Source organism: Dipodomys ordii, unplaced genomic scaffold, assembly GCF_000151885.1.
Source record: "Dipodomys ordii isolate 6190 unplaced genomic scaffold, Dord_2.0 Scaffold3, whole genome shotgun sequence".
NCBI lineage: Eukaryota > Metazoa > Chordata > Mammalia > Rodentia > Heteromyidae > Dipodomys > Dipodomys ordii.
This window is the reverse complement of record NW_012267219.1, coordinates 2,592,799-2,612,079: the sequence shown is the minus strand read 5'-3', so window position 1 is coordinate 2,612,079 and position 19,281 is coordinate 2,592,799. Positions and strand designations below refer to the sequence as shown.

The 19,281-nt window shown below is 42.6% G+C and overlaps 1 protein-coding gene across 1 annotated transcript in view; it reads right to left on the bottom strand.

Annotated features, from left to right (window-relative positions):
• The window catches only part of Inhbc (inhibin, beta C), a 14,444-nt gene extending 4,721 nt beyond the window's left edge, over positions 1-9,723 (bottom strand). Inside the window, exon 1 of the mRNA XM_013020812.1 lies at positions 9,411-9,723. Within this exon, the coding sequence (XP_012876266.1) occupies positions 9,411-9,723 (313 nt within the window). The remainder of the gene's footprint in view (positions 1-9,410) is intronic.
• Between the last annotated feature and the right edge of the window lie 9,558 nt (positions 9,724-19,281).

Sequence of the window (19,281 nt, the reverse complement as noted above, 5' to 3'; positions counted from 1 at the left end):
TCCCTCAGCTCTTCAACTCAAGGCTAGTGCTCTATCACTTGAGCCACAGCGCCACTCCTGGCTTTCTCTGCGTATGTGGTGTTGAGGAATTGAACCCAGGGCCTCATGCATGCAAAGGCAAGCACTCTACCACTGAGCCACCTTCCCAGCCCTGGCCCTGAATATTCTTTTCTCTTGACTTTCATGATACAACTCTTTGTTTGTTTTTTTGTTTTTGTCAGTTGTGGTGATTGAACTCTGGGCCTGTGCGCTGTCCCTCAGTTCTTTAGCTCAAGGCCAGCACTCTACCACTTAAGCCACAGCACCACTTCCAGTTTTCTGGTGATTAACTGGAGAGTCTTATGGACTTTCCTGCCTGGGCTGGCTTTGAACTGTAATCCTCAGATCTCAGCCTTCTGAGTAGCTAGGATTGTAGGCATGAGCCACCAGTGCCTGGCCTGATACAATGATACAATTCTTTCCATTCTCCTTTAGTTTTCTTTGCTGGTCTTCCTTGCTTTTGATCATACTTCAATACAAGAGTTCTTCAAGATCTGTCTTTGATTTTCATTGCCTTTTTCTACACACTGAAGGAAATTCTTGGCCATACTCATGGTCAGTTAATACAATCTAAAGGTGGGTAGTTTCTAGATTACATATTTCATTCATATCTACACTGAGTATACAGACCTGGGAATCATTATGTGAAGGCTCAATTTCTAGCTTCTTATTTATAACATATGTATCTGGCTTTAAACTGCAATCTTGTACTTTTCAGCCTCTTCAGTAGTTAGGATTACAGGAGTAAGCCACCAGTGCCTGGCTCAAAATGTTTTTAATGTCTATACCTTTCCTTCTCTTAAAAAATATTTTTTTTGGGGGGGCAAGACCTGGGGCTTAAACTTGGAGCTTGGCCACTGTCCCTGAGCTTCTTCTACCACTTGAACCACAGCTCTATTTCCAGCTTTTTTGGTATTTTATACTGGAGATAAGAGTCTCATGGACTTTCCTGCCCAGGCTGGCTTCAAACTGTGATCCTCAGATCTCAGCCTCCTGTGTAGCTAAGATTACAGGTCTGAGTCACCAGCAGTCAGCTTTTCCCTTCCCATTTATTTGTTTATTGACTGATTACATACTGAGCATTGAACCCAAGGCCTTCTTTATGCTAGGCAATCACTTTTTCACTTGAACCATGCCCCCAGGTCTTTTATTTTGCTTTTGAGATATGGTCTCTTTAAATTTGGCCAGCCTCAGCCTCCTGAGTAGCTGTGGAGGTTCTACCATACCAAGCTTGCATTCTTTGTAACCTTCCTTCCTTCCTTCCTTCCTTCCTTCCTTCCTTCTTTCCTTTCCTTCTTTCTTTCTTCCTCTCTCTTTCTTTCTTTCTTTCCTTCTTTCATTCATTGTTGGTCGTGGGGCTCAAACTTAGGACCTAGGTACTGTTCCTGAGCTCTTTTGCTCAAGGCTAGCACTCTACCACTTTGAGCCACAGTGCCACTTCTAGTTTTCGAGAAGTTTGTTGGAGATAAGAGTCTCCTAGGGACTTTTTCTGCCTGGACTGGCTTTGAACTGCAATCCTCAGATGTTAGTCTCTTGAGTAGCTAAGATTACAGCTGTGATCCACTGATCCCATCTGCATATTTCTTTATATCCTCATTATAACACTGTCTAATTTTCCTTCAGCATTCATCAGCCTTACTGAAGCCTCTCAATGTGCTTCCATTCCCTCTATTCTATTTGAAATTGCTCATGTCAAAATCACTAATACATTCTTCTTTGCCAAATCTGTCTCTTTAAATTTATCTTTTTGATCTTTAACCAGTGTTTGGCATAATCACTCCCCTCCTTTTTAAGGATTTTCTTCTGTTTGAGGACATTGGCCACTCTATCTTTTCCTTCTTTGCTGACAACTGCTTATTTGCTTGACCTCTGAATGTTGGAGGTCCTGAGTTCCCAACGCTAGCTATACTTGTTCTCATGGATTTCCAATATACTCATTGCTGATGACCCTTGAATATATATCTCTGGCTCTGACAAGTCCCTGAGCCCTGGGCTTGTAGATATGGCTGCCTGTCTGATATATAAAATGCTATTGTAAACTTTTTATGTTCAAACAACTCTAGATTTATCTTTCTAACCCAAAGCTGTTCTTTCTCTAGTCTTCCCCTTCTCTAAATAAATGCATCAGTTCAGCCAAACCTTGAATACCCTTACCATATATTTTGATATTATCTTAAAGATCTATCAACTTTACTCCAATTTATATTAGTTCAACCAACAATCACTCAGAACTATAGCAAAAATGTTCTAAGTAATCTCACTCACTTTTCAAAACAAATATCTCCAAATATCAACCAGGGCCTGAACTCAGGGCCTTGAGCTCTCAGTTGACCTTTCTTTCTTTCTCTTTCTTCCTTTCTTCCTTTCCTTCCTTCCTTCCTTCCTTCCTTTCTTCCTTCCTTGTTTTCTTGCTTTCTTTCTTGGCTGGCAGTCTACTACAGCTCTACTTCTGGCCTTTTGCTGGTTAATTTGAGATAAAAGTTTCACAGACTCTTCTGCCCAAGCTGGCTTTCAACCCTGAGATCCTCAGATCTCAGCCTCCTGATAGCTAGGATTACAGATCAAATTTACGTAATAAAAATATCATTCTCTACATAGTTCCAGCATGATTTTTTTTTTTTTTTTGTCGATTGTGGGGCTTGAACTCTGGGCTTGGGCGCTGTCCCTGTGCTCTTCAGCTCAAGGCCAGTGCTCTACTGCTTGAGCCACAGAGCCACTTCCAGTTTTCTAGTTGTTTATTGGAGCTAAGAGTCTCATGGACTTTCCTTGCCCAAGCTGGCTTTGAACCACAATCTTCAGATCTAAGCCTCCTGAGTAGCTAGGATTGCAGATGTGAACCACCCGAGCCTGGCTCAGCATGATCTTTTTGTTACATAAATCTGATCAGTTTTAGCTCTTCAACTTAGAATGCTTCAATGGTTTCCGGGGGCTGTTACCAGCTAAACCCCCTAACATAGAAAATGTGTGATTAAGCATTCTGCCATTTAAATACCACACTCTACCTCTACTGACTTCTTTTCTGTTTCTCGAACCTACCAAACATGCACCTATCTTGTGGACTTCACACATGCTATTTCTTGCCAGGAGTGTCTTTCCAAGATCTTTGAATGACTAGTTGTTCTTGACATTCAGCTTCAGAATTTCCTCCTTAGAAAGTTTCTCTTGACTAGCCTATCTAAAAGAGCCTCTATCAGAAATGGAACTGTGGTTCAAAGTGGTAGAGTGCTAGCCTTGTACAAAAGAGCTCCGAAACAGTGCCCAGGCCCTGAGTTCAAGCCTCTTGACTGACAAAAACAAAAAGCAAAACAAAACAACGAAAAGATCCTTTGTCTCTCTAATGCATCATCTTTCTTAACCCTATAGCATATAATGCCCTGTAGTCATCTTGGTTGTTGCACAATTATTTATTGTATGTTTCCTCTTAAAATTTCTTCCTTCCCTCCAGTTAAAATATAAGTTCTGGCAGGTGTTGGTGGTTCACGCCTATAATCCTAGCTTCTCAGGAGGCTGAGATCTGAGGATTGCAGTTTAAAGCCAGTTCGGGCAGGAAAGTCTGTGAGACTCTTATCTTCAATAAACCACTCAGAAAACTGGAAGTGGTGTTGTGGCTCAAGGATAGAGCGCTAGGCTTGAGCTGAAAAGCTGAGAGACAGGACCCAAGCTCAGAGTTCAAGCCCTACGAACACACACACACACACACACACACACACACACACACACACACACGTTTTGTAAAGGCAGAGATTTTGTTTGTGTGGCTCACCATTGGACTCCCAGTTCTTTGTACATAGTATACACTCAATGAATATTTGTTGAATGAGCTTTCATTTCTTTAAGTCTTCTTTATTTTATTTATTTATTTATTTATAGTTGCTCATGGGGCTTGAACTCTAGGCCTGGGTGCTATCCCTCAGCTCTTCAGTTCAAAGGGAGTGCTCTACTACTTGAGCCACAGCACACTTCTGTTTTTCTGGTGGTTAGTTGGAGATAAGAGTCTCACTGACTTTTCTGCCCAGGCTGGCTTTTAACCGAGATCCTCAGATCTCAGCCTCCTGAGTAGCTAGGATTATAGGCATGAGCCTCCGTTGCCTGGCTAGGTATTCTTTTATACTAACAATTGTTTTCCAAAAACCTAGGTGGTGGATCATACAATTTATACTCTCAGAAAAATCTTAGACTGAATCTGGTGTCTCAGCTGAGGCCCTGAGAAGTTTGAGATTTGGGACCAGCTTGATCAAAAAGTTAGCCAGACCCCATTTTAACCAATAAAATGCTGGACATGATAGTACCTGTCTGTCATTCAACAATGTGGGAAGCATAAATAGGAGTATTGCAGCAAAATGTGAGATTCTATTTGAAAACAAAGCAAAAAGTGATGGAGTTGTTACTGAAGTGGTAGATTGCTTACCTAGCAAGGACAAGGAGTTGAGCTCAAACCTCAGTAGCAAAAATAAACAGAACAGCAACAACAAATTACCCAACCAAACAACCCTTTCTCACTTATTGGTGAAAAAGTCCAAAGGCTTTTGGGAGGAGGCTAAGGCAGGAACATCTGGAGTTCAAAGCCAGCTTGGGCTATCTAGCAAGACCCTGTCTCAAACAAAAGAGAATAAAACAAAAATGCCTGTTATTTTAAATTTGCAGTGGTGTTGGAGATTGCACTTGGGGCCGCATGTTTTCTAGACAAACATTCAACCACCTGAGCCAGGCCCTCAATTCTTTTGTTTGATCTTTCAGGTAGGGTCTCCTATAAGTAAGGGATTAGCAAGCATGCTGCAGGCAAAAGTTTGATTTGTATTTATATAATTGACTTTTGAGTTTTGAAAGCTAGGCACAGTTGCTTAAAAGAACTTTGAGCTAGACTACTATGTGATAAAAAGCTATGTGGAGTGAGACTTTGGAGTATCAGGGATCAGTTTTTGATGTGAAGTCACTTTGGGCAGGATGGCTTGGATCTGCACTTTAGCTACTCAAGAGGCTGAGATCAGGGGAGGTCACCTGGCAGAAAAGTTTGTGAGACTTTTATTTCCAATTAACTAGTAAAAAGTTGGAAGTGGGGGATACAAATAAAGTGGAAGAGTGCCAGCCATGAATGGAAAAGCTAAGAGCACGTAGGCCCTCAGTTCAAGCCCCAATTAAAAAAAAAAAGTCCCATCTGAGCTCTTAGCTAAATATAGTTGCATGGTACACCCAGTGGAGGAGAAGAAATGTTCAGGTAAACCTTGCGATGTTACAAAATCACGAGAAATAATGCATTTGTTGTTTTAAGATGGTTAGGTATAGCTTAGTGATAGTACTCTTTCCTACATTTATGAGGCCATGGTTAATTTCCAGTAGTGCACAAACAAAACTCTATATTTGGGACTGGTATGTTATATTAATAAAGAACTGAAACAGAAAATTAGTATTAGAAGTGGTGTGCTACTACAACCAAAGCCTACAATATGGAGTACTTGCTTTCAGACTACGTGGCAGGCAGAGGTTAGAAGGCAAGGAAAGGGACTTAGTGAAGACAGGGGGAGCAGTGAGGAAATTGCTGCTGGAAGCTGGGGAAAGGAGAACCTGAGTTATGTATTGGCTATCACCTGTGGTAACTTGGAAGCCAGAAACCACAGCTAACCAAGTTGTGAATTTAGCTACAGATATTTCCAGGCAGAATGCTGAAAATGCCAGTTGGCTCATTTTAGCTGGCCATGATAAGGTATTTCAGGAGAGAGAGAATTTTTTTTTTTTAGGAATTGTGTAAATGGAGGTTAAGAAAGAGTAATACAGAGTGATTGTTATCAAAATGCATGTATGTACTTTGATGAGCATATGTAAATATTGCAATGATCTTCTTTGTACAATTAATTTATGCTAACAATTTAAAAACAAAACAATATAAAAGAATTGATTCTATTTTCAAGAAAAAATATTCCTAAATGGACTAGCTAGGTTGAAAAATAGAACCTTTTTTCCTTACTTCTTTGTTTAATGGAAGTGTCTCAAAGTAAGAAGCTCAGAAATTCAAATCCAGAGTACTGCCAGTTAAAAAGCATGGCTGCTGAGTGAAGATCAGAGTAAATAAAAGGTCAGCTGTAAAACCTTTTGTCTAGGGCTGGGAAGGTGGCTCGGTGGTACAGTGCTTGCCTTGCATGCATGAGGCTCTGGGTTCAATTCCTCAGCGCCACATACACAGAAAAAGCTAGAAGTGGTGCTATGGCTCAAGTGGTAGAGCTCTAGCCTTGAGCTGAAGAGCTGAGGGACAGTGCCCAGGCCCAGAGTTCAGGCCCCATGACCGGTAAAAAACAAACAAACAAAAAAACTCTTTTGTTTAGCTGTAACATCTGTTAAAACCTAAAATGGAAGGTGATATAGGCTAGAAAAAAAGTAAAGTGATATTCTGTAAGTTCTCTCAACTAGACAAAAGAGCTTCTTCATAACATACCATGACACTGACTTGTAGCTTAAATTAGAGTTTGTCTTCATACAGTGGGATGCTTGAGTACACTAAGTAAGTGGACTACAATTTGTTATTTAGAGATCACACCAACTTTTAAAGAAAATTCTAATAATCAAAAGAAATACAACTACTTCAAAATGAAAAGAAGGCCAAGAATCAGTAATCCTAGCTACTCAAGAAGCTGAGGTCTGAGGATCAAGGTTTGAAGCCAACCCAGGCAAGAAAGTCAATGAGTCTTTTATTTCTAATTAACCACTGAAAAGCTAGAAGCGGAGCTATAGCTCAAGTGGTAGAGTATTGGCCTTGAGTAAAAAAGCTGAGAAACAGCATCCAGGCCCTGAGTTCAAGTCCCAGGATTTGAAAACAGAGAGAGGGAAAGAGAGAAAAAGACACACAGAGAGAGAGAGAGAAGAAATAGGAGCCAGGGGGTTGTAGCTCAGTGTTAGAGTCTTGTATAATATTTAAGACCTGGATTCTATCTCTAGTACTGCAAAAACCAAAAGCAAAAAAGAGAGTAGGTACGCTGAATTCATATCTGTCATCTCAGTACTCAGGAGGATGAGATAGTGGGATTAGGAGTTCAAGGCCAACATAGTGTAATTTGAAGTTCAGCCTAGACTACTTAGTTAAGATTCTATCTTAAAAAAGAAAAAGAAAAAAGAGAACTCCAGGTTCCCCCTTCTTTGAGTAGTAAGTCAGCTAAGAAAACTGCTCATTGCAAACATACATTATTCCCCATTCAAAAAGGAAGACATAAGAGAAAGTAGGGAACTGAGGGCTAACTGGGAGCCAGTGATCAACAGTAGAGAAATCTTGTACAGAATCAGGCCCCTATCAAGGGAATTGTGGGTCTAGGATGGACTGAGAGATGCATTCCTGGATTGAAATTCAAATTTTTATGGACAAGTACTGGGTGTAGAGGTGCTTTGCCTACAGTCTCAGAGGAATAAGTTGGACTACATAAAGAGACCCTATTTTATAATAAAAAAAACTTTTATAGATTTATTGCTCAGTGACTGCTCTATGTCTCACTCTCCCGTACCACATTGTGAATGGGAATATCTATCACAGTCAATTCTGTCCCTGCCTCAGTATTCTGTGTACAGTGAGTGGGAGGTAGATAGCATATTTTTAGGACACAGGCAGTGGTATGTTAGTAAATGTTTAACAATGGGTCTACAGAGGAAAAAATTTTAAAACCTGATTTGCAGTGTTTGCCAATTTCTGTAGTACAAATTCTCCTACAATGTCCAATTTTAAGCCACTAATGGCAAGTCACTGAACACAGAGCTGTAAGAAACTTTACAATAAGCTCTCAGGAAGCCATATGAGCCAGCTTTAGGACACCATGATGACCTGAACATCTGAAGAAGTAGCTGCCTCTATTTGCACCTGATTCAGAGGATGAGACTCTGGACTTTAAGCCTAAACCAGATAGCTTAATAAAGGGAACTTATTTGGAGGGGGGCAGGGGAGAGAGACATGAATTATTAAAGGCCAGAGGACAAACAAAAGTAGGCTACTATATTGGCAGCCCTCACCGAACCTTCTAGTTTTCATATCTAGTTCCACCCCATGCTGAAGCTGAGTTTGCCTGTGATCACTTGCTTCCTCAATGAGACATTAGTAAGCAAGATGTATGTAAACTATTGCTAGCATTTATACATTGAAGTTGTCTTCCATCACCGTCTGGGGATTGAGCCCAGGGGATTTGCATATGCTAGGCAAGCACTCTGCCTATGAGTTGTGCCCCCAGTCCTATGTTTTTATTTTGATTTTGAGACAGAGTCTCACCTCTACCTTTGTTTGGACTGGTCTTGATTTTTGGATCCTCTTGCCAAGAGGCAGAGCAGTTGGGATTATAGTCATGAGCCATGAAACTCATGGCTTTAAAACCATATTTTAAAGAAGTTAGGGCTAGACTATTGAGTGATCAGAAGCTTCAGGAGAAAGGGTGCTATAAATGTAGGTGTGTGTGTGTGTGTGTGTGTTCACTTAAAATCCATATGTTGAAGCTAGGCATCATGTACACATCTGCAATCTCAGTACTTGGGAGGTTGAAGCAGGAGGATCATGAAATTTTGGCCTGCTTACAAAAGCCTCACTATATATTCTGTCTTAGAATTCATTATTTTCAACTATTCCTTCTTCAAGGGAGTACCTTTATCTTCTATCATTGTTTCTGGGTCCTATTTTATTTTTTATTTTATTTATTTATTTATTTATTTATTTTTTGGTCCGGTTGTGGGGCCTGAACTCTTGGCCTGGGCGCTGTCCCTCAGCTCTTCAGCTCAAGGCTAGCACTCTACCACTTGAGCCACAGCGCCATTTCCGGCTTTTTTTTTTTCTGCTTATGTGGTGCTGAGGAATCGAACCCAGGGCCTTAAGCATGCAAGGCGAGCGTTCTACCACTGAGCCAACTTCCCAGCCCCTGGGTCCTATTTTAATCTTTTTCTGATATGTGTACCTCAATGTGGAGCATACAATATGGTTTTGGTGTTCTCTCCCTCTCTCAATATTTTTCTCTCTTTTTCTACAACAACAACAACAAAACATCTGAAGGAATTAGGGATAAAGAGGCTTGGTCCTGTGGCCAGAGAAAGCATGGACTCCCCAGCCACCAGTCCCTGGGCCTAAGCCTGGGAATTGCATGGGATAACCCCTATGGAGGTTTATGACACCTACAGAGAGAAGATCCAAAGAAAATGAGAGCAGATACTTCCCCAAAGAGGTGAAATTTACCAATTCCTAGCTGCAGATAGGTTATATGTGAGCTGGAAGAGGAAGGCTAGGGGGTGGTAGTATGGGTTTAGGACTGTGGATATAGGAAACAGGTGTTGGATGGTATGAGAGAGGCTAAAGTTGATGAGGAAACTTCCTTTCCTTGAGAGATCAGGGTTTGGGGTAGAACTGCAGATGAGGTACCCACCTGTCTCAGCAAAGCTGATGATCTCATATTCCTGTCCTATGTCGTCCTCAAGAAGAGCCTCTTGTGATAGTTCACGGAGGCGCTGTAGTGCTGTCCTCAGGGCAGATCTGGACACAGGCCGGCCCAGTGTTGGGCGCTGGCGGAGGTGCAGCTTATCCAGGATACTTCTCTTGGCAAAGTCATGAAGCAGTTCCCTCTGGCTCTCCAAGTCCAAGGTGGGTCCCCCACATGCTGGACACTGACTGTCAGCTCTGAGAGTGGCCACTGAAGCTGGAGACAGGAATAGAAAGACCAGAAACAATGAGGAGGTCATTGCTGGGGGACACCCTCTTTGAAAGACACAAATCAGGGGCTCAGGGATTCAAGAGGCTGTAGTCTCAACTCTGTGCTGGCCACCAGGGGTCCTGGGAGAATAGTGTCTGCCTGGCATGACTCCTTTTTGTAAGAGATAAAGCAGTCAAATATCTGACTTGAAAAACCAAGCCAGTTACATACAGAACTGTGAAGAATCTGCCAGCACACAGAGTGGGGGGATGTGAGGAGAGGTTGGTTTGTTTGGGGAAAAGGATGTCCCGGGCCAATATTGGGATATAGTGGTTACCCAGGTGAGCTGCCAGGACTGGGGACAAAGGTTAGAGGTGAAATTCTTCTTCTTCCCCAGAGCACAGGCCTTGCTGGGTAGTGAACAGATGTTTTAGGACAGAATGTTATTAGGGGCTGAAGCAAGAACATTGCTAGAATCCAGGCGTTCCAGACTAGCCTGAGCAATGTAGTGACTGGGTTAAAAAAAAAAAAAAGAAAAGGGGCTGGGAAGGTGGCTCAGTGGTAGAGTGCTTGCCTTGCATGCCAGAGACCCTGGGTTCGATTCCTCAGCACCACATAAGCAAAAACAAAAAAGCCGGAAGTGGCGCTGTGGCTCAAGTGGTAGAGCTCTAGCCTTGAGCTGAAGAGCTGAGGGACAGTGCCCAGGCCCAGAGTTCAGGCACCATGACCGGAAATAAAAAAAAAAAAGGTAAACAGTGACCTTCATGATCTTTAGATAAAGAGTATTACATATTGATGTTAAACATTCTTCTTCTCTAGTTACTCCTCAAAGTCCACACTTAACCTCATCCCTCCTTCCTCTTCCCCTGGGCTCTCAGCCCAGAATTTATATATATATATAATTTATATGTATGTGTGTATATATATAGGATGTGTGTGTGTGTGTGTGTGTGTGTGTGTGTGTGTGTGTGTGTGCATCAGTACTGGGGCTTGAACTCAGGGCTTAGACACTGTCCTTTAGTTTTTTCCCACACATGAATGGCACTCTACCACTTGAGCCACACCTCCACTACCAGCTTTTAGTTGGTTCACTGGAAAAAGAGTCTCATGGACTATTTTTTGCTCAGGCTGGTTTTGAACCTCAGACCTCAGCCTCCTGGGCAGCTAGAATTCCAGGCATGAGCCACTGGCACCCAACAATTTATTTATTTTTTAAAATAAAGGTTTTGCTGGACTCATCTCTATTTTTATTTAATTTTATTTTATACTTTTTAAACAGGATAGGCTGGCCTTTAGTTGGCCAGTCTTCTGATAGCTGAGCCTGCAGGATTTCTACAATTTATTTTTTTTAATTTAATTTTATTTTTTTGGTCGGTCCTGGGGCTTGAACTCTGGGCCTGGGTGTTGTCCCTCAGCTCTTCAGCTCAAGGCAAGCACTCTACCACTTGAGCCACAGTGCCACTTACCTTTCTCTGAGTGGTTTATTGGAGATAAGAGTCTCACGGACTTTTCCTGCGCAGGGTTGGCTTTGAACCATGATCCTCAGATCTCAGCTTCCTGAGTAGCTAGGATTACAGGAGTGAACCACTGGCGCCCGGCTTACAATTTATTTTTTCCTTTGCTATAATTCTAAAAGTAGAGTGGTTAAGAGGAACTCTGAAGATAAACTGAGCTCCAAATCTGGGACTTGGGTTATTGTACCTCAGGTTTTCCCTTCTAAAAAATGGGTAACTTTTTGTTGTTGTTAGTTGTGGAGCTTGAACTTAGGGCCTGGGTGCTGTCCCTTGAGCTCTTTTGCTTAAGGTTAGCACTCTACTACTTTGAGGCTTACAGGCTTATGCCTGTAATCCTAGCTACTCAGGAGGCTGAGATCTGAGGATCATGGTTCAAAGCCAGCCTGGGCAGGAAAGGCCGTGAGACTCAAATCTCCAGTAAACCACTAGAAAATTAGAAGTGGTGCTGTGGCTGAAGTGATAGAACGCTTGCCTTGAGCTGAAGAGCTGAGGGACAGTGCTCAGGCCCAGAGTTCAAACACCATAACCAATAAAAAAAGAAAAAAAAAGAGTTTTATAGACTTTCCTGCCTGATTTGGCTTTGAACTTGATCCTCAGATCTCAGCATTGTGAATAGCTAGGATTATAAGTGTGAGCCACCAGCACTCTGCCTCTGACAGTATCTCTTTTCTTGAAAATACTAGCTGTGTGCCATTGGCTCAAATTTATAATACTAGCTATTCAGAAGTCTGAGATCTGCAGATTGAGGTTCAAACCTAGTCCAGGCAGAAAAGTCTGAGAAACTCCCTTTCTAATCAGTAAAAATTAGGTCTGGAGGTGTGGCTCAAGTGATAGAGCACTAGTAAGCAAGCTGAGTGAGCTTGAAGCCTAGAGTTCAAACCTCAGTACTTGCCAAAAACAAACAAAAAAACATATTAGAAATACTAGGCCATAGGCTGTTAATATGGCTTAGTGGTAGAATGCTTGCCTAGCATGCATGAAGCCCTGGGTTCAATTTCTCAGCACCACAAAAACAGAAAGAGCTGGAAGTAGTACTGTGGCCTAAGTGGTAAAGTGCTAGCCTTGAAGAAAAAGAAGCTCAGGGACAGTATGTATGCCTGGAGTTCAAACTCTAGGACTGGCAAAGAAAAAAGAAAAACAAAAAGAAATATTGGGCCAAGTACTGGTGGCTCATGCCTGTAATCTTAACTAGTCAAGAGGCTGAGATCTGAGGATCACTGTACAAAGCTAGCCTAGGCAGAAAAGTCTGTGAGACTCTTTTCTCCAATTAACAACCAGAAAACTGGAATTGGCACAGTGGCTCAAAGTAGTTGGGCTGGGAATGTGGCTTAGTGGTAGAGTGCTTGCCTAGTATGTATGAAGCCCTGTGTTTGATTCCTCAGTACCACACAAACAGAAAAAGCCAGAAGTAGTGCTGTGGCTCAAGTGTTAGAGTGCTAGCCTTGAGCCAAGAGAGGCTCCAGGACAGTGCCCAGGCACTGAGTTCAAGCTCCAGGACCGGAAAAATAAAAAGTGATAGAGTGCTAGCCTTGAGCAAAAGATATCAGGGATAACGTCCAGGTCCTGAGTACAAGTCCCATGACTGGAAAAAAAAAAAAGAGGGCTGGGAAGTTGGCTCAGTGGTAAAGTGCTTGCCTTGCATGCATGAGGCCCTGGGTTTGATTCCTCAGCACCACATAAGCAGAAAAACTCAGAAGTGGCGCTGTGGCTCAAGTGGTAGAGTGCTAGCCTTGAGCTGAAGAGCTGAGGGACAGCGCCCAGGCACAGAGTTCAGGCCCTATGACTGACCAAAATAAAAAAATAAATAAATAAAATAAAAGAAGAAGAAGAAGAAAAAAGAAATATTGGATTGCAGAATGCTACCAAGTCTAGATTTTACATACATAATTTAGCTATTATTTTCTGGCTATTATTGCCTCCTGCCTTCACTTGACAACCTGGAACTTGTTATGCTTGAAGGAAATATAAACTTCATACCTTTATGATGTTCTGGGGATATAGAGCCCTTTTTTAGTATTGGTGAGATCTTGGGATCCATCTCCAGCATAGAACAACAACAACAACAACAACAACAAAGAAATATCCTAACCCAACTCATACCTCTATGATTTTGCTGAAATATCATTCTTCTTTCTCTGGTGAGTTCCTGCTTTTATTTATATATTATTTATTTTTATAGTTTTAGGGCTTGAACTCAGGACCTGGGAGCTTGTGCTTGTAGAGCACAAGGCTAGTGCTCTACTACTTGAACCACAGCTTCACTTCTGGCTTGTTGGTGGTTTATTGGAGATGAGAGTCTTGTATACCTTCCTGTTCAGTCTGCCTTTGAACTGCTATCCTTAGATCTTGGCCTACAGAGTAGCTAGGATTACAGGTATAAGTCATGACACCCAGCTTTATTTTTATTTTTAAGGTTAGCTGAAAGTTTACCTGTATTTCCTCTGTAGTTTTTCCTCAGTCTTTCTTACTTTTAAGAGCAAATTGCTCTTTCTTGTGTTTCCATAACAAATTATATTACTTGCATTGCATAATTATTTGATATACTTTTGTTGTCTCCCACAGTTCTTGTCATGTAGTATTTAATTGTAGAATTCTATGTAAGTTGACACTGCTACTTTGAAGAAAATGGTCAGTAAATTATCCAAATACACATAATTAGTAACTAAATCCATTCTGCCTAGAATGGACAAAATGGAGGAGTTTGGAAATTTTATTTATTAGGAAATTTATTCTATTTATTTATTCATTGTTGGTGCCAATACTGAGGCTTGAACTCAGAGCCTGAGCACTGTCCCTTAGCTTCTTTCCTCAAGGCTTATGATAGTTCTACTTCCAGCTTTTTGGTGATTAATTGGAGATAAATGTCTCACTGGTTCAAACCTTGATCCTCAAATCTCAGAATAGCTAGGATTATAGGGAAGAGCCCCTTGGCTATTCTTATTTTTTAGCAGCATGTACATCATACATATACATGTCCCTGTACCTTAACCAGACTCATTTCCTCCATCATTCTCTCTTATGTCCCTTTACTCTTCCTGTTACTCTCCCTGTTCTCTCTCTTTTCCAGGTCCAATTCAGTCTCAACAAGCTTAGGTTGGTTGGAAATTACAGATGACTGCTAGGCCGGATGCCTGTTACTCATCCTTGTAGTCCTAGCTACTAAGGAGGCTGAGATCTGAGGATCAAGGTTCCAAGCTAGCCCTGGCAGGAAAGTCTGTAAGAATCTTTTTCCAATTAATCACAGAAAAAGGTGGAAGTGCCACTGTGGCTCAAGTGGTAGAGCGTGAGCCTTGAGCTCAAAGAAGCTGAGTTCAAGCCCCAGGGCAGGCAAAAAAAAAAAAAACCCTAAAAACCTGCTAAGAAAAAAGAGCCATATTTTCAGAGCGAGAGGATGCTGGTAAAAACGTGATTTTAATAAGATGAACTAAATTCTTTCCAAGTCAATTTTTTCATCTGCAAAATGAACACTTATCTAGGTGAACTATTCTTGTCCATTTATACAGGTAATATGTATTATGAGCTTTCTTTGGGCACAGAAGTTACTGTCCTGTTAAAGGATGTCATGAAAGTTGACATATTGGTATCTTGTTTACATCTAGGGTAGTTCGGAGCCTTGAATTTAAGGTGGGCTGAGAATCCCAGCGGCTCTGGGTTGGGTGGCTTGCTACCTAGGTAACACGAAGAGGAGAGCGACCAAGCGGGAGCCAGCCTGTGCGCGTGCGCATTAAAGGTGGTGCGACTAGGCGCCTGCGGGCGGCAAGAGGAGCACACAGGAAGAAGCCGGGACGCACGGAGCTCGGGACGCGGTGACGTCTACGCCAGACGTGGTGACGTAGCGCGCAGGCCGCAGCGGGGGGCGGACTCTGAGCCTTTCTTCCCCTTCTGATTCCCCCCTCCCCCTTTTCTCCCTTTCCGGGTTTGGTTCCCCCTCTTTTCTTTCCCTCTCCCCCCTCCTTCCCAAGCCCCTTTCCCCTCCCCCGTCCCGGTCCCCCCACTGCTCCCCCGCCCTGGGCCCTGGGGAAATCCCCTCCGAGAAGAGCCCGCCCACAGAAGCGCGCCGCCGCTGGCCGTCGGGGCCGAGCCGCAACCGAGCGGCCGTGGGCCCGGGCGGCGGGCAGAGACGGCGGGCACCCTCCCCGCTCTGGTCCGCGTGAGGTGAGGCCACCTCCCGGCCATGGGGGCGGGCGGCCCGTGGGGAGGGGGCGTGGCGGCCGCGCGGGAGGGCGGGCAGAGGCCTCTCGGCCTGGGTGCCCCACGCTGGAGCTGCGGGTCTAGGGGCAGCGGTCAGGGCCGGGATTCCCGGGAAGGACCGCCCTCAGGCCGGAGAAGCCCTCAATGTGCTCGGGGAGCGCAGGCGAGAAGCGGGGGCCGCGAGGCGGGAGCCGGGTGGGGGTGGGGGGCTGCGGCCACCTGTGGCCTGTGAGGTGGGACCTAAAAACTGTTGCGCCTTTGGCAGTGCTGGAGGGTGACTGGTTCCATGTGTTTCTCGTGTGTCCGTTTCCTTTGAGCCTTGAAAAAGTGGAACAGAGATGTTGGAGATCTTTCAAATCGTGCCCATGTCCGAGTTTGTAATAGGCAGGGATTTGAGTTGGCACTTGCAGGAGGGTGTTTTTGGAGCTTAAAAAAGTTGGGCCTACTAATCAGATCCTATACTCGAGCCCCTGAAAACTACTCAGCATTTTTCTTTTAAACCTTTGCCAATTGGTATAGCAACTCCAAAGAATATTTATTCAAAATGAATTGTACTCGTTATCCAATGAGCAGAAAGAAATGACCGAATAACAGCCTCAGAGTTTTATTAAAAAACCAAAGAAAGAGAAATTTATGTACATATCCTGGTTGAATCAACTCCGTTTTATATCTTTTTCCAGAGGATTTAGGAAACCTCAGTCCCATCTGAGGTTTGTAAAGCAACCTTTGAGTCTGGGGATGTAACTCGTACCACTTGAGGAATGTCAGGTTCCTAATATTTTATTCAACTTTTAAGTAGTCAAAATGACACTGGAATTAGTGGCTGGTAGCTCTATTTTCCTATATCCTTCATTCAATACCAGCCCCCTTTCCCTTCCACACCCCTTTTGGAACTTGGGACATCAAGACAAAAAGTTTAAATGAAGGTTCAAAGTTGTGATTTAAGTTAAATCATGGTATGGGTTTTGAAATCAGGGTCTGGTGCTCACTAGGCAAGTGGTCTGTCACTTGAATCACATGCTCTGCCAATCAGTTCTTTCTTTTGAAGTAGCATCTCATGTAGCTCAGGTTGGCTGATGGCTGGCAGTGGTCCTGCCTCCATCTTCTGAGTGCTGGGGTTACAGACTAATGCCAGGATACTTTGATTTACTTTTTAAATGTATTTTTCTCTTCCCCCTGTGGGCTGTTGCTGTAGAAACTGAGAGAACAGAGAATTTTTGGTGAAGGTCAGATGAACTCTGTCAGGAAAAGTTAAATTTTAGAATTGCAGTTCAGGTTGTCTTTGTATCCATTAAATGGCCTGTAGACTTTTGCAATTTGAAATAAAAATTTGAAAATGTATCTTAATTTTTAAAAGCATGCTTGTTATTTTTCAGTGGAAAAGAGTTAGACCAGATGGCTTCCTTTCAACATAAAAACCACTTATATTTGCCTTTAATGCCACAGATCTTTAGCATTCTCCAACATACACATTAGCCTTTTGGTAGTTCCTTGAGTACTCTGGGCATACTTCTTCCTCAGGAAGTCTTCACTTACTTGTCTTGGACCATATTTCCTTTATAAAGCTGCATAGCTTTTCTGTCCCCTACCTCAGGTTTTCATTCACCTGATTCTAACAGTTACATTATGTTGCCTATCTGAATTACAAAGCCCCTTGCCTATCCCACTATTTTTTTTAATTTTTATTTTTTTTTGTCAGTCTTGGGGTTTGAACTCAGGGCCTGGGCACTGTCCCTGAGCTTCTTTTGCTCAAGGCTAACATTCTACCACTTGAGCCACAGTGCCACTTCTGGCTTTTTCCGTTTATGTGGTACTGAGGAATCAAACCCAGGGCTTCATTCATGCTAAGTGAGCACTCTACTGCTAAGCCACATTCCCAGCCCTCTATTTTAATTTTTATACACCTAGAACCATTCTTTACTCTTCCCCATTAGAAAATATGCCTCAAGGGCTGGGAAGATACCTCGTGTAGAGTGCTTGCCTTGCATGCATAGGCCCTGGGTTCAATTCCTCAGCACCACATAAGCAGAAAAAGCTGGCACTATGGCTCAAGTGGTAGAGTGCTAGCCTTGAGATGAAGAGCTGAGGGACAGCACCCAGGTTGAGTTCAGGCCCCACGACGGACAAAAAAAAAGAAAGAAAGAAAGAAAAGAAAATAGGCCTCAGGATGGCATATTTGTGTTTAGCAAAACACACCATATTGTCATTGTTCAACTAATTTGAGCCTTGAATGACTAGGAAAAAGAGTTTTTGAGTTTTGTTTTTTTTTTCCTTTGGTCAGTGGGGCTTGAAACTCTGGGCCTCGGTGCTGTCCCCAGCTATTTGTTCAAGGCTATCGCTCTACCATTTTGAGTCACAGCTTCATTTCCTGTTTTTTGGTGGTTAATTGGAGATAGTCTCACAGACTTTTCCTGCCCAGGCTGACTTTGAATTGTGATCCTCAGATCTCAGCTTCCTGAATAGCTACAATTACAGGCATGAGTCACCAGCAGCTGGCAAAAAAGGAGTTTTCATTTGTTATGGTACCCAACCAGGCTTAAACTGCTGAGTTCAAGTGTTCTTCCTATCTCAACCTTCCAAATACCTGGACTACAGGCTTCTTTATATATTGAACAGGGTCTCTTTATATCCTCCTGGCTAGCTGTGAACTTAATATGTAGCCCAGCTAGAGTTCTAATTTGAGATTTCAGCCTTCCAAGTGTTGGGATTACATGAATATACCACCATGCCTGACATCTGGCTCTGTTCTTGAACTCTTTCCTTATAATGAATTTCTGGTCATTATTGGCTGGTCTTGAAATTATGAAGTGGCTATTCACTACAATTTTGTAATGTACTAATTGGGATAAGTGAGGTTTTTTCTTTTAATTTTTGGGACATTTTTATTTTGACTAAGGCCTTGTGCTTTCAGGTCATTCAGATACATACTTTGAAGGCAGAAATAGGTGGAGAGAATGTAAACATCAATGGTGTGGTGATCTTAGATCTCATGGCTAGAACTTTTACATATCTTGGTATCTTCCCCTAAGGTCATTCATATAGTCCTGGTTTTATAGGTTAGACCTCCCCCTGTTTTTATAGGTAAAGGTTGGGCTCAAAAACTATAACAATAACTTTCTCTAACAATGTTAGGTTCTAGAGAACATTTGACTTTTTTTTTTCCTTACAAATTCATCCTGGAGGGTATCTTTAGCCACTGAGTTAGTTTATGATAAGTTTAGGATAAAAAGAACAGTCCCACTGAGTACTGTAGATTATTTTTCTTTTTAAAATTATTAATTAAGCCGGGTGCTGGTGTGGCTCACACCTGTAATCCTAGCTACTCAGGAGGCTGAGATCTGAGGATCGTGGTTCAAAGCCAGCCTGGGCAGGAGAGACCGTGAGACTCCTATCTCCAATAAACCACCAGAAAACCGGAAGTGGCGCTGTAGCTCAAGTGGTAGAGCGCTTGCCTTGAGCTGAAGAGCTGAGGGACAGCGCCCAGGCCCAGAGTTCAAGCTACACGACCGACCAAAAAAAAAAATTAATTAAATTTTATTTCTTAGTTACCTTTTTTATTTCTTAGTTACCTGTTTTAGTTAGAGTGACCTGGATGAGATTTCTCTTTGGAGCAATCAGTCCTAGCTACTCTTTTTTCAGCTTAGGAAGGCAAAGTGAGTGAGTGTGTTTTTAAACTTTTTTTTTAATTTTAATTTTTATTGTGAAAATACTGTACAGAGTGGTTACAATTACATGGGCAAGATAATGAGTACATTTCTTATCAAGCATTGTAGCCTCCTCCTTTGTTTCCCCTTCCCATCCTTCCTCCCCTGCTCCCCCCCACCCAATCCTCCTCCCCCTGTTTTAAAACTTTATAAGAGGGCTGGGGATGTGGTTCAGTGGTAGAATCCTTGCCTCCCATT